This window comes from Calliphora vicina, chromosome 3 (assembly GCF_958450345.1).
Source record: "Calliphora vicina chromosome 3, idCalVici1.1, whole genome shotgun sequence".
Lineage (NCBI taxonomy): Eukaryota > Metazoa > Arthropoda > Insecta > Diptera > Calliphoridae > Calliphora > Calliphora vicina.
Window position 1 is genome coordinate 126,010,932 of NC_088782.1, and position 20,120 is coordinate 126,031,051.

Here is a 20,120-nt window from a genome sequence, read left to right on the forward strand (position 1 = left end):
GTCTGGCTGACTGTCCATGTAAACCTTGTGCGCAAAGCACAGGTCGCAATATTGAAGATATTTCGATCAAATTTGGCACAAGGACAAATCCTATTGAGACACGATGAAATCGGTTCATAATTTCACCTAGTTCACATACAAATCTCCTCCGTCCGTCTGGCTGGCTGACTGGCTTTCCATATAAATCTTGTCCGCAAAGTACAGATCGCAATTTTGAAGATATTTCGATTAAATTTGGCACAAGGACAAACCCTATGAAATTGGCTGTAATTGGTCCATTATTTCACCAAGTCCCCATACAAATGTCCTCCGGAAATAGGTCTATAGTTGATTAAACGATGTCCCTCTGTCCGTCCGTCTGCATGACTGTCCATGTAAACATTGTGCGCAAAGTACAGGTCTCAATATTGAAGATATTTCAATCAAATTTGGTTCGAAGACAAAATCAATTGAAACTGGATGAAATTTGTCCATTACTTCACCAAGTCCCCATACAAATGTCTTCCGGAAATTGGACTATAGTCGATTAAATGATGTCCCTCCGTCCGTCCGTCTGCATGACTGTCCATGTAAACATTGTACAGGTCGCAATATTGAAGATATTTCAATCAAATTTGGTTCGAAGACAAAACCTATTGAAACTGGATGAAATTGGTCCATTACTTCAACTAGACCCCATACAAATGTCCTACCGAAATTGGACTATAGTCGCTTAAAGGATGTCCGTCCGTCTGTCTGGATTTCCATATAATCCTTGTACGCAAAGTATAGGTCGCAATTTTGAAGATATTTCGATCAAATCTGGTCCAAGGACGAATCCTATTGAAACTGGCTGCAATAGGTCCATTATTTCATCTAGCCCCCATACAAATTTCCTTCCGAAATAGGACTATAGTCGATTAAACGATGTCCGTCCGTCCGTCTGGTTGGCTGACCTGTTGATCGGTGTTGATCGTCAACTTCCGAAAATAAATTATAGAAATTTTTAAAGAAAAAGCTTTTTGCTCATTGACTCAGTGTAGGGTATTATCAAGCCTGACCATACTTTCTTACTTGTTTTTTGTTTTTGTTTAGTTTTCCTACCACACATTTATAACTTCTTTAGGTCTGGATCTGTATGTGCTTGACTTGATCTGTGTAAGCTACTGTGCAATTCATTCAGTTCATTGTTTAGGCCACTTCCGTAGGCAAATAAACGTGCTTGTTGCTGCTGAGCTGCTGTTGTTTCAATTGCCGGCTTAAAGAAGAAAGCGGGCTGTGTACATCACGTCTCGTTAGCAACAAGTTGGTTGTAAATCTGTGTAAATATTTTTTATTTTTCTTTTTTTTAGACTCTTAAGAAATCTTTTTCGTAAATTTTGTGTGTTGTTGCTTGAAACTTCCGATACCATTGATAGTAACGTTTTTTGAAGTTTCTGGGTTTTTTTTTTTGGAGGGGAGTTTCATTTCAAATCTATTTGTTTAAAGTTTGAGTTGTATATTTGCTTAAGAGCTTAAATTTGTTACTTTTGTGCAAGTTGTTTGCCAGAGTTAAAGTTTATCATAGAACAGTCCATAGCCAGAACCAAAAAAAAAAAAGAATTGGAAGTGATCCTAAGTTTTGTATTTATTTGTGTACATGTGTTGCTCTATTTGGCGCCGTAAAAGAATTTTCGTATATTTTGCCTACCAAACGCACCTTTAGGTTTGTTTTTTTTATAAATATTGTTGTTGGATTTTTGACGATGATTCGTATTGTTGCTGTTGTTGTGGAAGGGAAAAACCAAACCTAACCTAGTCTCTTCTCTTCTCTTGTGGTTTGAAAACTTCAACAATATAAATGAAAATGATAAATGTGCTATAGCGCCAATGTAACCAACACAATAAAACGTTTAATTTTTAACACAAAAGGCGGGGGAGATTTTTGTGAGAGGAAAAGGAGGCGATATTTGTATTGGAATGATTTGGAAAAAATATAAATTTCTTGAAATTAGATTGGGTTAGGTTTAGAGATCATGAGACTGATCCATAATGATCTATAGTCAGTTCTCAAAGAGAGACATATTATGACAGACAGAAAATCACAGATATCCATGGCGCTATCGTAATGCCAATGATACGCTTCACTTCACTTCACTAAAAGATGAGCAGTTCTTTTGGCTCGGAATCCATATGTTGCCAGAAAGATGGGAAAATGTCATATAACTTTGAATAAATTTATATTGTACAAATCTTTCAAAATAAAATCTAAAAATTTGAAAAAATCGCACATTTTTAAGTCATACATTCAATATTTTCAATTAGTAAATTTTCTGGGGAAACTTAAAGGAAATTTTCATAAAGTTTTTGGGAATTCAAAATTGTTTGTTTAAATTTAATTGTTTACTTCTTTGATACAATAATATGCAAATCTGAATGCTTTATTGACACTAAAATATTTCAAAATTCCCCGAAATGGGGATACTAAAAAAGGGAATTTTCTAAAATTTTTTGGGAATTTGAAATTTTTTGTTAAAATTTAATTGCATTGCTAACTGATCACTTTAACTCTAAAAAATTTCAAAATTACCCGAAAGTAGGAATAGGGAGATTTTTAATATCTTTTTAGGAATTTACAAATTTCTGAATTTTCAAAATTTGAATTCAAAATTTATTGTTTTAATAAGGTCTTAAAATTTTCTGGGGAAACTAAAAAAGGGAATTTTCTAAAATTTTTTGGGAATTTGAAATTTTTTGTTAAAATTAAATTTCATTACTTACAAATCACATTAACTTTAAAAAATTTCAAAATTACCCGAAATTAGGAATAGGGAGATTTTTAATATCTTTTTAGGAATTTAAATTTTTTTGGTTTTTTTCCAAATTTATTGTTTTTGTTGAAATTGTATTGAAAATATTTTTGATATTTATTATTTTTAATTAGCTCCCAAAATTTTCTGGGGAAACTAAAAAAGGGAATTTTCTAAATTTTTTTCGGAATTTGAAATTTTTTCATAAAAATTTATCTTTTTTGCTTTATAGTGATCAATAAATGTAATTTAATGTAAAATTTTTCAAAATTCCCCGAAATTAGGAATGAGGGGATTTTCAATATCTTTATGGGAATTCAAATATTTATGGTTTTTCAAAATTTGTATATCTACAAATTTCCTTGATTTTGTTGAAATTGTATTGAAATGGTGTATGTTTTTTAATTATTTTTAATTAACTCCCAAAATTAGCTGGGGAAACTAAAAGGAAATTTTCGAAATTTTTCTGGGAATTATTTTTTTTGTTTTAATTTAAGTTTTTGCTTTATTGAACACTTTTACTCTAAACTTTTTATAAATTACCCGATATTTAGGATTGGGAGATTTTTAATATTTTTGTGGGAATTTAAAAATTTCTGATTTTTCAAAATTTGTATACGAAGTTCATTGATTTTTAATTAGTTCACTAAATTTTCTGGGGAAACTAAAAAGGAATTTTCACAATTTTTTTGGGAATTTGAAATTGTTTGTTTAAATTTAACTTATTGGTTTATTGATCAATTTTATTGCAAAACTTTTCAAAATTCCCTGAAATTAGGAATCAGGCGATTTTCAATATCTTTTTAGGAATTTAAAATTTCTAATTTTTAAAATTTTTTATACAAAGTTCATTGATTTTGTTGAAATTGTATTGAAATTATTTTTGATATTTATTATTTTTAATTAGCTCCCAAAATTTTCTGGGGAAACGAAAAAGGGAATTTTCTAATTTTTTTTTTTTTGGGGAATTTGAATTTTTTTTTGTTTAAATAATCTTGTTGCTTTATTTATCAATTTTATCGAAAATTTTTTAAAAATTCCCCGAAATTAGAAATGAGGGGATTTTCAATATCTTTGTAGGAATTTAAAAATTTCTGGTTTCTCAAAATTTGTATACAACGTTCATTGATTTTGTTGAAATTGTATTGAAATTAATTATGGTGTTTATTATTTTTAATAAGGTCCCAACATTTTCTGGGGAAACTAAATAAGGGAATTTTAAAACTTTTTTTGGGAATTTAAATTTTTTTTGTTTAAAATGAACTTTTTGCTTTACTAATTACTTTTTTTGTAAAATTTTTCCAAATTCCCCGAAATTAGGAATGGAGGGATTTTCAATATCTTTTTAGGAATTTAAAAATTTCTGTTTTTTTAAATTTTGTATAAAATTTAAGGTAATTTTCTAAATTTTTTTGTAACATTTTTCAAAATTCCCCGAAATTAGTAATGGAGGGATTTTCAATATCTATTTAGGAATTTAAAAATATCTGATTTTTCAAAATTTCATTGATTTTGTAGAAATTGTATTGAAATTATGTATGATTTTTATTATTTTTTTAATTAGGTCACAAAATTTTCTGGGCAAACTAAAGAGGGAAAAGTTACGCCCCTGCAGCCCACAAAAAAAACTTTTGTAAGTTTAATATGTTCTTATGTTGGACACATTTATATCTATTCAAAATGGTCTTGTTTGGTAAATTGTTTTATTGCAATTGCGCTGATGTTGTCAACTCCCGAGGAGGTCTAACCCAAAACAGCGAGATACTCCAACTCTTTATTTGCGATGCTGCTTCTACAATTGTGTTTGGTTTGTCCAGCAGCACCAGCAGTTAGTGGCATCAACATATTGTCGTTTTATAGTAAATAGCCATCATGGCGCTTGCTAAACAAAACCACTACCACAATTTGTTTACCAACTCTAGAATCTAGGAGTAAATACGAGTACATAAAATCGCACAAACAAAAAAACATTGATTAAGAACCCAAAAACTCAACCAGAGTTTAATAATGCAATTGTACTCTGTTTTGCTGTGAATTTGTTCATGTCCAAATGTTTGTCTAAAAGCGCAATGTCGTTTTAAGCAAAAAACTAAAAAAAAAGAAAATAAAATTGTTGGCGAGTGTTCAAGAAATACGCTTTGAAGTTTCTTTACAAAATACCGTTTAGAGCGGTGATTGTGTTATTATTGTTCTCTTGGCATCATTTAGTGACAGTTAGATTTCATTTTGTGTAAAAATGTACTCTCTGCTTATAAGTACTGACCAGAGTAGGATAATAAATGTGTTTTTGGCAAGGCGATTTATGAATGAATGAAGGCATGAGGGTATGAATGTTTTTTGAAGTCTTTAAATGTCATAGAGACATTGTCAAAAGAAAATATGAAAGAATTTCGTTGCTAAGAGAGTAAGTAACTGACATTTAGTTGAGTTGTGTTTTGTGTTTGTTTAGATTATAAAGTTAGTTTTGATTGAACTATTTACTGGTTTTTGAAAAGGATTTGATTTAAAATCTTTTTTGTATAGCTTTTTATGAAGCTAAAACAATGACAATTGTTTTGACAGTTGTTTAGGCATGATTTGAATTGAGTATGGGTGGTTTTTAAAAAACTTTTTTTAAACATTTGTATAACATACGATAAATTTATTCAAAGTATTGGCCTTTTGCCATCTTTCTGGAATTATATGGATTCCGAGGCAAAAGAACTGCTCATCCATTGAGACCAAGAACGAATCAAACCGATTATGGATATTATTTCTCAAGTGAAACGTATCCCAGAGAGAGCGTTCTGCATCGATCGAAACTAATAGAAGTCGGACGGGGCATGGTATGGACTATAAAGCGGGTGAGGCATTATGGGACCCATTTTCCCTGCCTTTGGATGAATTCTGCTGCTCGCAAACGATTTTGAAAAGAAGTAGAACTAGAACAGAACTAGAACAGAACTAGAACAGAACTAGAACAAAACTAGAACAGAACTAGAACAGAACAGAACTAGAACAGAACTAGAACAGAACTAGAACAGAACTAGAACAGAACTAGAACAGAACTAGAACAGAACTAGAACAGAACTAGAACAGAACTAGAACAGAACTAGAACAGAACTAGAACAGAACTAGAACAGAACTAGAACAGAACTAGAACAGAACTAGAACAGAACTAGAACAGAACTAGAACAGAACTAGAACAGAACTAGAACAGAACTAGAACAGAACTAGAACAGAACTAGAACAGAACTAGAACAGAACTAGAACAGAACTAGAACAGAACTAGAACAGAACTAGAACAGAACTAGAACAGAACTAGAACAGAACTAGAACAGAACTAGAACAGAACTAGAACAGAACTAGAACAGAACTAGAACAGAACTAGAACAGAACTAGAACAGAACTAGAACAGAACTAGAACAGAACTAGAACAGAACTAGAACAGAACTAGAACAGAACTAGAACAGAACTAGAACAGAACTAGAACAGAACTAGAACAGAACTAGAACAGAACTAGAACAGAACTAGAACAGAACTAGAACAGAACTAGAACAGAACTAGAACAGAACTAGAACAGAACTAGAACAGAACTAGAACAGAACTAGAACAGAACTAGAACAGAACTAGAACAGAACTAGAACAGAACTAGAACAGAACTAGAACAGAACTAGAACAGAACTAGAACAGAACTAGAACAGAACTAGAACAGAACTAGAACAGAACTAGAACAGAACTAGAACAGAACTAGAACAGAACTAGAACAGAACTAGAACAGAACTAGAACAGAACTAGAACAGAACTAGAACAGAACTAGAACAGAACAGAACTAGAACAGAACTGAACTCCCAATGATTCTGCAAGCTTTTGTTGACAACAATATTCATGGAGTAATGCCTCCAATTCTTGGTTTTCAAACCCTTTTGGCTGGCCTGGGCGATCTTAGTCTTCCGTATCAAAATAAGCTTTGGTGAGCAATCGATGTGCTTCAGCGGACCAGTTTTTCAAATTAAAGAAGTAAAGCAAAACTTCCCGCATATAACGCTTTGTTGGTACAAAATTCGACAGTTGCGAAGCAAAGAAATCCTTCTTGTTTGCACTATAATGTTCAATAACTAAGTGAGAATAAATGACAGATATGTACCCTTCAAAATGACATAAGTTATTAAAAAACAAAAACTCATTCAAAAGATACGTCATTTATTGTAAATCCCTCATTTTTAATTTCTAAATAAAACAAGTACGAAATTTGTTTCTTGAGTTACCTTGGCGATTATTTCTTTAATGCTTTAAAATCTATTGTAATCCTGTAAAAATCTCTCTTTTTGTTTGAATTATGTATGTACAAGTGTATTAATCCTGCAGATCCTATAATTTTAAAATAATCTCAAACAAATTTCAGAACAATAAAAAAAAACCAAAAAAACACCTTAAAAAATCCGTAATAATTGTAAGCGTCATATGTTTTGAAAATAGCAGTTTTGTTGTTGTCAAAGTCAATGACAGTAAACAGGATAATAACCACAAAAGAACCGAGAGAGAGAGCAAAATAAACTACACACAACTACACACTTATGCAATGATCAGAGCAAAAGGAATTATAAACAGAAAAAAATCATACTCAACAAACCGTATGAAATGAAGAGCAAAAAAATTTTAAAGAATGAAAGAAACCTTAAATGACGACAGCCGGCACGCGCCCAGGTAACAAAGAAGAATTTAAGCAGCAGGTAGGGATTTTCAGAAATTCAACAAAAATTTATTAGATTAATCTGCAACAAAAAGTCAGAAATAAAGTTATATTTAAAGCTTATTTTCATGCCAAGATCTTTAAACAAATTAAGATTTTTTAAATTATATTTCCTATTGATTTTAAAACCCCAAAACGGAAGGAAGTTAATTCAAAGATATTTATCTAATTTTGGCCTTTTCCTTACTGCAGACTACAGAGATTGCTCAAATTACAGTTCCGGTGTTTAGAATCTTTTTTTGTATTTTTTATTTTTTGAAACCCAACAAATTTCAACTCATCTGTTATTGAACCTCTTGAAAATCCTCTACATTATTGTTGTTATTTTTTACTTTTTTTCATGCTGTATATTATTATTGAGTGATTGAAAATTGTTTAAGGCAACATATGTTGCAAGGCTTATAAATGTTGTGCATATTGACTCTTGGCACTTTTCTTTTATAAGGGATTTTTGTTTGGTTTTTGTATAATTTTTTTTTGTTGCTGCAGTTGCTTTCATTGTTGTTGACCAAACAACTGACGCTTTATTCTTCCCAGTTTTATTATTCATTACAAAAATTTATTGATGATGGTTTGCATTGTGAGTTTTTATTATCTATCTATGGTTGTTAAGGACTTATTATTGCATACAGAGCTATATTCAGGCACTATCTATCAATACATGTAAACCTTATGTCCTGTTTAGATTTAAATCGAAATTATTTGTTATATTTAGAAGCAAGAACTATAATTAAAGTGAAATGAACAAATGAAAGAAAAGTTAGAGAGGGTATTTTAATTTTGAAATAAACCATAATTGGTAAATTTTAAATACAAATTTTAACACTTAAAAAACCGTGTAAGTTAATCAATTCCATTAAAATCATTATTTTATCCATATTCGGTAATAAATAGGGTAACTGCCACTCATTACTAAGTAATGCCTGCAAATAACTGTGACACTTTAAAGTATGCAACGAAATATTCAGGCAAATATCTACAGTTTAGTCTATATTATATCAGGAATGTCCCAAAATTCACCAAAGATTCGATTTGACGCCATTTGTGCCTTAAAGACAAATGACAGATTATTGATCCAAAAATAAAGAAAATTTGGTGGCCACAGTTCGAGCAAAATTCTCATCAAAATTACCTACACTGTCCAACAGCATTTTTGGAACAGAATAGTGACCCTATAATACTGAAAGGGTATCATTTTTGTTAATATCTGAGAGAATTCCTGTGGTCAGAGTTATATTATGAAATTTTCCGGTGAAAATTTTCGTACAATATTTGAATCCTTAAATGTCCTTTTTGAAAGGACTTTTTTTAATTTTCTCAAAAAGAGGGTCAAATTGACCCCTAAAGAAAGGAGCTACAGGGTTAAGTTATTCTACAAAAATGATCCCCATAAAATTCCATAATATAACTCTGACCATAAGAATTCTCTCATATATTAACTTACAACATTTTTTTCAGTTAGTATAATGCTCCCTTCGATCAAAAAATGAAAACTTTGACCAACTGTAAAAAAAAATTCAGACCAGCTGGACTATAAGTTTATTCTACAAAAATTATCTACTCAACATGCTTTTTCAGAATTATAGGGTCACTATTCTGTTCCAATCAAAAAGTCTCAATTTGTTGGACAGTTCTGCTAAAAAAAAATTGAAGCATTTTTCGATTTTAAAAAATTTGTTCAATTTAAAAAAGGTTTTTTAAAAAAGTTTTTTGATTTTTTTTAAAAAAATATCTACATATTTTCAAAATATGAATTTTAAAAAATTCAGATTTTTTAAAAAATTTTCGATTTTTAAAAAAAAATTTCGATTTAGATTACACAATCAAGCCATCAAATCATTAACTCATCAATCCAAAATTTTTAAAAATTTCGGTTTTTAAAAAAAGTTTCAGAAAATTTCCAATTTTTTTTGAGAAATTCTTCATTTCTAATTAGTGGCAAAAAGATTAAAGGTCCTTCGACCTCAGAGAGTCTCCTTCAATTATTCTTATTAATTGAAAATCATTTAAACTGATTTCCGAAACAATTTTTTTTACTCTGATTTTCTTTTCTCTTTTTTTATGTTGCTCTCTTGTAAATTTTTTAATAGGATTAAAAAGGATCCTGTAGTTTTAACCCTCTTCACATGTTGCTCTTAAACATTTTTTTTTACTAAAGCATCAAAAAGAAATCTTTCAAGTCTGGATTTTTTTTTTGTTCAAAGTTGAGCATTTCATTTCAATTTGCTGTTGTTATAGTTATAGTATTTTAGATTCTGCTACAATTTTCATATAAAAAGAAGCACCTGCTATTTTACCTTAAAAAAAAACGATTCAAAAATCCCCACAGACATTTAACGAAAAAAACAGTGCTTACAGTTAACCACAGAAGGCAGAATGGTAGGAGAGCGAGAGAGTTAACCCTTAAAAGAGAACAATAGCTAACAAGGATTCTTTGGGAGTTTGTGTGATGTAAATTCTGCAAAACTATAGATTTTAATATTTATTTTATGGATTTATAAGTCAAATGTTGAGTCACTCTTTAACTTATAATATTTCTTTTTGTATCCATGATTTTTTAGCGGATTTGTATTGATCATGGGGATATTTTTAAAAAATAATGATAATTTTATATTGATTTATAAGTCTTTTCATGATTCATAAACTTTATATTGCATTTTTTAAATAATATTTTGTAGAGTTTGTTTAATTTTTTAAAATTTTTTTGGTTGATTTAAGGGTTAAAGTTTCTTTTATAATGGGTTTAACTGTTCTGTTTATTAGTGTAGGTTTGAATTTTTTTGTACGAATAATTTTGGACCCTTCTTTACAGATTTAAATAAAACAAGTAGAAGAGCTATAATCGGCACAGCCATCTTTTATATACTCTGCACACTTGAAATGACATTTTGATAAAAAACAAACATAAACAATTTTTTAATGTTATCGATAACATGGAAATTTATTTAAAAAATTTTCGATTGTTATCGATAAATAGAAAATTCTTAAGAAAATTTTTGTAATGTTATCGATAATATGAAAATTTTTTAATAAATTTTCGATTGTTATCGATAACATGGAAATTTCTTTAGAAAATTTACGATTGTTATCGATAACATGGAAAATTCTTAAATCAATAACAAAGAATTTTCTTTGGAAAATTTTTCAATATTATCGATAACATGGACATTTTTTAAGAAAATTGTCGATTGTTATCGATAAAATGGAAATTTCTTAATAAAATTTTCGATTTTTATCGATAACATGAAATTTCTTTAGAAAATTTTCGATTATTATCGATAACATGAAAATTTCTTTAAATAATTTTTGATTGTTATCGATAACATGGACATTTCTTAAGAAAATTTTCGATTTTTATCGATAACATGGAAATTTCTTTTCTTTCTTTAGAAAATTTTAGATTAATATCGATAACTTTAAAATTTCTTCAGAACATTTTCGATTGTTATCGATAACTGGAAAATTTCTTTAGACATTTTTTTAATGTTATCGATAACATGAAAATTTATTAAGAAAATTTTTAAATTTTATCGTTGACATGAAAACTTCTACAGAAAATTTTCGATTGTTATCGATATTTTGGAAACTTTCATAAAAAATATATTATTTTTATCTATAGTTTGAAAATTTCTGAAATTATTGTGAAATTTTAGATTATTAAAAATTTTAAACTTTACCTACAACTAACAATACCCCCTACTTGATTATAGCACACTTAAAATCGAACTTAAATTGTTTCAAACTGTTTGGTTAAGATTTTAAAACGAATTGACTGTTTTGGTTGAGAAAAAAAAACAGATTTTTGTTAAAAACAATAAAACCAAAAGGAAGCAGCTCTACTTCTGCATTTATGCAGAAGAAATTCCCGCCTGATGCCAGGCATCATACAACTTTAATGCAAAAGCGTGCCAATTTCAATTTTTTGTTTGCTTCTTCAACTCAAACCCAAACCAAAACTAAACTACTCCTTGTAAACCACACCACACACTTCAGCATTTCATTATGGATGATCGTAGCTGCCTGCTGCATGTGTTGCCGATCTGGTCAGAATGCGTGTTTTAAAGTTGTTGTTGATAATTTTTCTGGAATATTGTATTTTTCAAGAAGGGTTTATTACAGCGCGTATTAAGTATGTTGTAAGTTTAATTTTGTTTTTAAGAAAAAAGGATAATAAAACCACTTTCATTTTTTTTGTTCAGCAACATGATCACGATCATTTTTAACTCGTACATATTTGGTTTTTCGTGGTACTGATCAATTGTTGTGTTGTGTGGTACGAGTATTTGGTAAATTTGTTATAAAATGTATTTTCAATCTTTAACATTTGTTATTGTGGCTTAAATTTGCTGTTCACTTTTCATTTTTGGTTAACAAAAATTGCCAAAGTACCGTTGGTTGTTGGTTGGTTTTTAGCTTCGACATAAATTTGCAAAATTAAATGTATTTTTTTTTATTTAAATTCTATTTCTTTATCTTGCTTTTGTTTAAATTAAAAAGGGCTTATTTCCATAAAGTCCTTTTGGGATTTAACCCTTTTTTCTTTTACTTTAAAGTTGAGTTATAAATGAAATGACTGACTGTCAGCCTGGTCAATGAGTTGTATGAAATGAAAACAGCGCTCTCGCTACAAATGAAAAATCAACAGTTGCAGTTTTCATTGTTTGTGTTTTTTTTTATTCTACATATAGCTGCACAAAATTGGCACAAAATCGTGCCTTAACCACGTGCCACATTTAACTGCAACTGTTATTTCGCGTTATTTCTTATTTTTATAAACAAACTGCATCATAAAGCATCGAAAACGCACCTTGCATTTTTGCTCCCCCTCTTTTTCCCTGTTTTTTTTGTTTTTGGTTGAATGAATGAAATTCGACAGGTTTTTGAACGTTTTTTAATGAAATTTATTTTTATATGCAAGCAACAAGTTGTAAATCAATGATGATCGATTTCAACACGAGACTAATTCACATGATATATTGATGCTCTGTTGTTAATATTCCGTTATATTTGTTTTTATTTTGAAATTTTAGCTTGATAAATAATCGAGGCTTAAGGAAAAAGGTGGCTTACAAAAGGACACCCTCCCTATGTAACGCAAAAGGAAACTAAATACAAAAATTATTTATTTCATTCATCAATTTATTGCATGTTTTTGTAATTAAAACATACAAAAACAAACTTAATTACAACTATATCTTAATTTCCTTTCTCTTCTCTGCTTTCTGTTGCTCTCTATCCCTGTCTCTCTCTTTACTGTTTTATTTCTCCAATTGCTCAAAAGCTTGTCTTAACATTTGATTACATAGTGCTGCAAAGGGATTGATTTCCACCAACTGCTGTTTGGCAAATTTACTGCCCATTTTGGCGGCTGCTTCGAAATCTGTGCGGGCTTCTTCTAATTTTTTTTGTTTTCTATACAGCACTCCACGTTGACACAATGCATGACATTTCGTTTTTGATTGAGTTAAACTATGCTCAAGAGCATGATTAAGATCGTCTAAAGCAGCTGGAATTAAAAAAAATATAAAAAATTGTTTAATTTCTTTAGTCAATTTCTTAATTTGATCGTTAACATGAGAATTTATTTTCTTTATTATCGATAACATGGAAAATTCTTTAGAACATTTGCGATTGTTATCGATAGCATGGCAATTTCTTTAGAAAATTTGTGATTGCTATCGATAGCTGGAAAATTTCTTTAGAAAATTTTCCATTGTTATCGATAACTGGAAAATTTCTTTTGAAAATTTTCGATTTTATCGATAACTGGAAAATTTCTTTAAAAATGTTTAATTGTAATCGATAACGTGGCAATTTCATTAAAAAGATGTTTTGATTGTTATCGGTAATTGGAATTTTTTTAATGTTATCGATAACATAGAAATTTCTTTTAAAAAATTTCGACTGTTATCGTTAACTGGATAATTTTTAAGAAAAATTTCGATTAATATAGAAAACATGGAAATTTCTTTAGAACATTTGGGATTGTTATCCATATCAGGGAAAATTCTTTAGAAAATTTTAGATTTTTATCGATAACATGAAAATTTCTTTAGAAAATTTTCAATTGTTATCGATAACATGGAAATTTCTTTAGAAAAGTTTCGACTGTTATCGATAAATGGAAATTTTCTTTATACAATTTTCGATTTCTTTCGATAACATGAAAATTTCTTTAGAAAATTTTCGATTGTTATCGATAACATGAAAATTTCTTTAAAAAATTTTCGATTGTTATCGATAACATGGAAATTTCTTTAGAAAATGTTCGATTGTTATCGATAACATGGAAATTTCTTTAGAAAATGTTCGATTGTTATCGATAACATGGAAATTTCTTTAGAAAATTTTCGATTGTTATCGATAACATGGAAATTTCTTTAGAAAATTTTCGATTGTTATCGATAACATGAAAATTTCTTTAGAAAATTTTCGATTGTTATCGATAACATGGAAATTTCTTTAGAAAATTTTCGATTGTTATCGATAACATGGAAATTTCTTTAGAAAATTTTCGATTGTTATCGATAACATGGAAATTTCTTTAGAAAATTTTCGATTGTTATCGATAACATGGAAATTTCTTTAGAAAATTTTCGATTGTTATCGATAACATGGAAATTTCTTTAGAAACTTTTCGATTGTTATCGATAACATGGAAATTTCTTTAGAAAATTTTCGATTGTTATCGATAACATGGAAATTTCTTTAGAAAATTTTCGATTGTTATCGATAACATGGAAATTTCTTTAGAAAATTTTCTATTGTTATCGATAAAATGGAAATTTCTTTAGAAAATTTTCGATTGTTATCGATAACATGGAAATTTCTTTAGAAACTTTTCGATTGTTATCGATAACATGGAAATTTCTTTAGAAACTTTTCGATTGTTATCGATAACATGGAAATTCCTTTAGAAAATTTTCGATTGTTATCGATAACATGGAAATTTCTTTAGAAAATTTTCGACTTTTGTCGATATATGGAACATTTCTTTAGACAATTTTTTATTGCTATCGATAACATGAAAATTTCTATAGGAAATTATCGATCGTTATCAATAACAGGGAAAATTCTTTCGAAAAATGTCTGATTTCTTTAGAAAATTTGATTTCTTTTGAAATTTCTTTAGAAAATTTTCAATTGTTATCGTTAACATGTAAAATTCTTTAGAACATTTTTTAATGTTATCGATAACATGTTAACATGAAAATTGTTATAGACTTTTTCTAATATTATCGTTAACAGGAACATATCTTTAGAACATTTTTCAATGCTATCTATAACTGAAAAATTATTTAGAAACTTTTGGATTGTTATCGATAACATGGAAATTTCTGTAGAAAGTTTTCATAGTTATCGATAACATTTTTGTTAAATTTTGCTTTATAAAGCAATTTGTTTATTGTTGGTATTGCCAACCTTTTTCTATTCTATGGTAAATATATTCACCATTTAAGGTTTGTGTCGTGACTATGGGTGTTTGAGAGTTTCCTATTGTTGACACAAACCAATAAAAGGTAAAATAAACATAAATTTCCCATTTGTAAAAAAGAACAATACAATAGAAACGATAAAATACACTTTAATTCCAATTCTAAATGTTATCAAGTTATATTTCTATCATAAGTATTACTTACCCTCATCTTTGCCAGCCAATCTCAAAGCCTGGGCTCGATTATTATAAATCGAAGCTCGTTTTGGTGTTAACTCTAAAGACTCTGAAAACTTCTTTAAAGCCTCTTCCAATTTCTGTTCTTCGGCCAATTTAACAGCTTCTATTTCCAGCTGTTTAGATTGTTTTAGTATCTCCGGCTCACACTCTAAATTACCATCATTATCCACTAATGTTTCTGAGGAGTCGGGATTTATTAATTGAGCCTCCAAAGAAGAAGTCAATTCCAATGGATTGAATATAGATTCTAGCACCTGCTGATCATGAGCACTTAAACATGATTTTGTTAAAGGCATATTTATTTAGTTTTATTCTATTTTTTTAGTGTTAACGTTTAGAGATTTAAAAACAAACTGATCTTGTGTTAATATAGGAGCCTATAAAACTATTCCTCATTAAACAGGTGTTGTTGTAGCTGTTTGTTTTTGTTTATTAAAAGCTGAGAGATGCAAATGAACATGAAAAACTGGTCCATTTGTTTTAAATGAATAAAATTAAATCAGATGTGTGTTTTTATTAAACAGCATGTGAGTATTTTGTTAAAAATTAAAAGGTGGTAGTTAAATAAATTTTGAAAAGGGGGAACTATGATTTTAAAATAACGTGATTTAAACATTTGATATTGTTCTAGAAAGCTTACAATCTTTACTTGCTTTACACTTACCTTTTCTAAAGCTTTAATTAAATTGTCGTTTTAAATGTTTCTTTATAAAAAACTTCAACTTTTTTTTTGATTTTTTAAAAACAATTTATTAATGTTCTGTTTTTTCTTCAGTTTGTTGTTGTCTTTTTTTATAATATCATTCTTTTTCTTTTATTTATATAATTAATAATATAAGTTTTGTTTTGTTTTCTGTTTGTTTTATATTTAATGTATATGTAAATATTAAGGACAATATTATTTTTAGCCGTTAATTTAAATTAAACATTTTTTTTGGGTTTTATTTTTATTTTTTAATTAAATAATTATTTTAATAATAATATAATATATATATATATGTATTTAATAATAAATCAGCATGTTTGTTTTAAATTATTTATATTTATTTATATTTTTGTTTTATATATTTGCTATGCTAATGCATTATGGGTTTTGTTTTTTTTTGTTAAATTTATGAAATTATTAATAATATATTTGAATAATATTTGTTTTTTTTTATATAAATTTTAAATATTTTTTTTAGATTTTTTTTTTTAATTTTTTTATTTTTAAATGTTTAACCTTAAACGTTTTTTTTATATATTTTTTTAAATTAATTTACACAGCTGTTTAGTTTTAATCATAATTATTTATTTATTTTTCTTTTCTTTAAAAAAATCTTTTTTTTAATAAATGTATAGCTCGCTGATTTTTTTTTTTTAATTTTGTCACCTAAATGAATAAATACTAAATTCCAATGGTGTTTTTTTTTGAATTTATTTCATTTCTTTTATAATCTAAAAGCTTGCTTAAAGTGTTACCTAAAATATTTAGTTAAATATTTCTATATTTTAAATTTTATTTTTAAAAAAAGTCTCGCTTTTTATAGATAGTAAGTAGGTATATTTTGGATTTTTATAAATTTTAAAATGTTGGGTGATTTTGTGATAAAATGTTTAAGAAAATTGAAGTTAAATTAATTGTAATTGTTAGATGTTTATTAAAATTTTTTGATATTTCCTACAAAATGACTTAAATAAGCAAATCACAGTGGTTTACTAGGTAAAAATGTCACCAAAATTTAAGTTTTTTTAACCAATTTTGTTGAGAATTTTATTTCCATTTCTCACCTGGCCACTGTGATCGCCTTCTAAGCTTAATTTTCCTCATTTCTTAACTCTGTTCGATTTCAAAAAAAGTTGTATATATGAATTTAAGACTTCTACTGTACATTTAATTTATGACTTATACTAAAGAATTATTATTATTAAATCTGGTTTTTCGTTTCATTTTCATTTGCTCTAAAATCTTAATGTGGCACGTAAATTTGGTTTAAATGTTAAAAGTATGTTATTATGTGTGTTTAATATTTTTGTTAGTATTTAAAAATAGACTAGACACGTGATGTTAAGAGTAAAAACTCCGATTGAAAGAAAAACATTTTAATGTTCAATGTTGCAGATGGCAGAAAAACAATTTAAATAAACGTTTCAACAAAAAGTTTAATGAAAAAAGATACCAAAATGCGAAATTTAGCAAGTCTGCTGACTTTTTTTTTTAGCTGCACTCACTGCAAATTTTAATAAAGCTTTTCATAGCTTTAGTTTCATAAAAAAGCTTTTTAAAGTTTCATTTCAATAAATAAAAATTATATTGAGCTTTATTATCAAATAAAGCTTTCTAAAGCTTAACTTCAAATTAAGCTCCCTAAAGCTTAATTTCCAAAAAAAGCTTCCTAAAGCTGAATTTAAAATAAAGCTTTCTAAAGCTTAATTTCAAATAAATCTGTCTAAAGCTTAATTTCAAATAATGCTTTCTAAAGCTTAATTAAAAAAAAGCTTTAGAAAGCTTTATTTGAAATAAAACTTTCTTAAGCTTTTCAAAGCTTAATTTTAATAAAGCTTTATGAAGCTTAATTTAAATAAAGCTATTCAGAGCTTAATTTTAATATATCTTTTCAAAGTTTAATTTTAATAAAGCTTTCCAAAGCTTAATTTAATAAAGCTTTCCAAAGCTTAATTTAATAAAGCTTTCCAAAGCTTAATTTTAATAGAGCTATTCAGAGCTTAATTTTAATATATCTTTTCAAAGCTTAATTTTAATAAAGCTTTTCAAAGCTTAATTTTAATAAAGCTTTCCAAAGCTTAATTTAATAAAGCTTTTTAAATCTTAATTTTAAAAAAGGGTTTTTATAAGCTTTTTAAAGTTTAATAAGCTTTTTAAAGTTTAATTTCAATAAAACTTTTGAAAGCTTAATATTACTCAAGTGTTTGAAAGCTTAAATACAGCCTTTAAAAGCTTAACTGACAGAAAGCTATTACCAACATAATTGAAATAAAGCAGTAAAAAGCTTATTTTGTTTCTAAAAGCTTTGTCTGCATAACGCTACTAAATGCTAAATTTTAATAAAGCTTTTCAAAGTTTAATTTCTGTAAAACTTTTAGCTCAACTGATGAGAAACTTTTAGAAGCTTAACTGAAATAAAGCTTAGAAGTTTAACTTAAATAAAGCTTTAAAAAGTTTAACTTTTAGCAGTTTATTTTGTTTCTAGAAGTTTATTTTGAATAATGGTGTTAAAAGCTTTTAAATTTTAACTAATATAATGCATTTAAAAGCTTAACTGAAATAAAGCTTTTAACAACTTTTTTAAATAAATTGTTTTAAAGCTTTATTGAAACAAATGGTAAAGCTTTCAAAAGGCTTATTTTAATAAATGATTTTAAAAGAAAGCTTTAAAAGGCCAGCTTTAAGAAACAATAATTATACCAAATTTTTGGAATAAAAAAGCTCCCCTAGTTTCATTTGTTTGTAATACAAAAATGTTAGTATTTTGTTTATTTAGTTGTTGTATTTTTTAAGATTTTTTTTTGTTTTTCTTTTGGCAAAATATTGTAATTTCAAGCTCTTGATTCATTTGTTTTTTTTTTTGTTAAGTATTAGACCTGTTTGTTGTTATTGTTTGTTATTTGTTTTGTAATACAAACGATTGTCAATTAAGTTCACAACCTTTTACAGGAGACTTTCTTGTAGGGTTTTTAGGTTTTAGACAAATAATAAAAAAAGCTTTAAATCAGGTAATAATTAAAAGTTTTCATGTAAAACAAATTAAACTAGAGGATTTTACAATAAATAAATTGAAAAATAAATAATAAGCGAGACTGAAATTTTTCAAGCAATTTTTAAACAAATTTGCAAGCTTTTTTTCTTTGTCCATATAATTTTCTTGATTTACACAATATCTACAACATTTTGTTTAATATTTAAGGTTTTTTTTCTTCTTTAACATATTCAAAGTTAACTAGATTTTTGTTTTTTAGTAAAAGTTACTAAAGTTAAAATGTTTTGTTTAAAGGTTTGAGTTTGAGTTTTGTTTGTCTATACAAAATTTTGGTTTGTGGTAATTATGCTGTTTTATTATTATTATTATTAATTTTAAGCCTTTTTTATTTTAGTTTAGTTTTAAATGCTTGTTATTTTTATAAATATATTGCGTTTTAGTTAAGAATATTTATTTTTTTTTGTGGGGGGAGGTTTATTTAAATTTTGAAATAACATGTTTTGGTATTTTTGAATTCTTTTCATAAATTACAGTGTCTAATCTAAGATTTATTTCAAATGAGTCGATTTTTAATTTTTTGTTGTTTACATTTACTGATTGTTTGATGTTATAAAATGTTGGGTATGATTTAATGAAAAGTTTTCTTAAATTTTTATAAATATTTTACAAGTTTTGTTAAATATTTGGGGTTTAGGATCATTGTTTTTAAGTTAATAAATATATTTATATAAGCAGTTGGATAAAAAAGCGTTTTTAAGAAAAAATTGGGATTTGTTTTAATATAATTAGTAACCCGCCATTGAGAATATTTGAAGGTAAAAAGTTAAAATGTAATATTTTTTCTTTAAACGTATTAGATGTTAGAAAATTTTAAATTATTATTTAAATAAGAATAATTAAATAAATATTACTAATTTAGCTTAAAATTTTCTTTCATTTTCATTAAAATTAATAAACATTTTGGTTTTTGCTTTTAATTTAGAAAAATTTATATTAAATTTTTAATTCATATTTATTATGTGTAATTTCGTATTCCATTTTTTCAAAATTTCATTGAAATTCCTTAAAAAACCTCAAAGTTATCTATATTTTACTAAAATAACCTCAAAATATGCTTATTTATTTGTTTACAAACATTCATTTAATTGTTATTGTTGTTGTTTATGTTAGTGTGCGAGAGAATGTGTTGCTCTCTGTTAGTTGTTTTGATTTTACAGTTCTTTTGTTGGTGTGTTAACATGTTTTGA

General features: G+C 27.3%; 1 protein-coding gene and 1 long non-coding RNA gene across 2 annotated transcripts in view; one reads left to right on the forward strand and one right to left on the reverse strand.

Moving 5' to 3' along the window:
- Window positions 1-20,120, forward strand: part of LOC135955813 (uncharacterized) — an 89,892-nt gene that overhangs the window by 63,706 nt on the left and 6,066 nt on the right. The window lies entirely within an intron of this gene.
- Window positions 12,378-15,512, reverse strand: LOC135954947 (tetratricopeptide repeat protein 36 homolog). The gene is made up of 2 exons (XM_065505201.1): window positions 15,141-15,512; window positions 12,378-13,006 (listed from the first exon to the last, which is right to left on the reverse strand). The coding sequence occupies exons 1-2, from the start codon at window positions 15,469-15,471 to the stop codon at window positions 12,759-12,761; spliced, it is 579 nt and encodes a 192-aa protein (XP_065361273.1). The 5' UTR covers window positions 15,472-15,512; the 3' UTR covers window positions 12,378-12,758.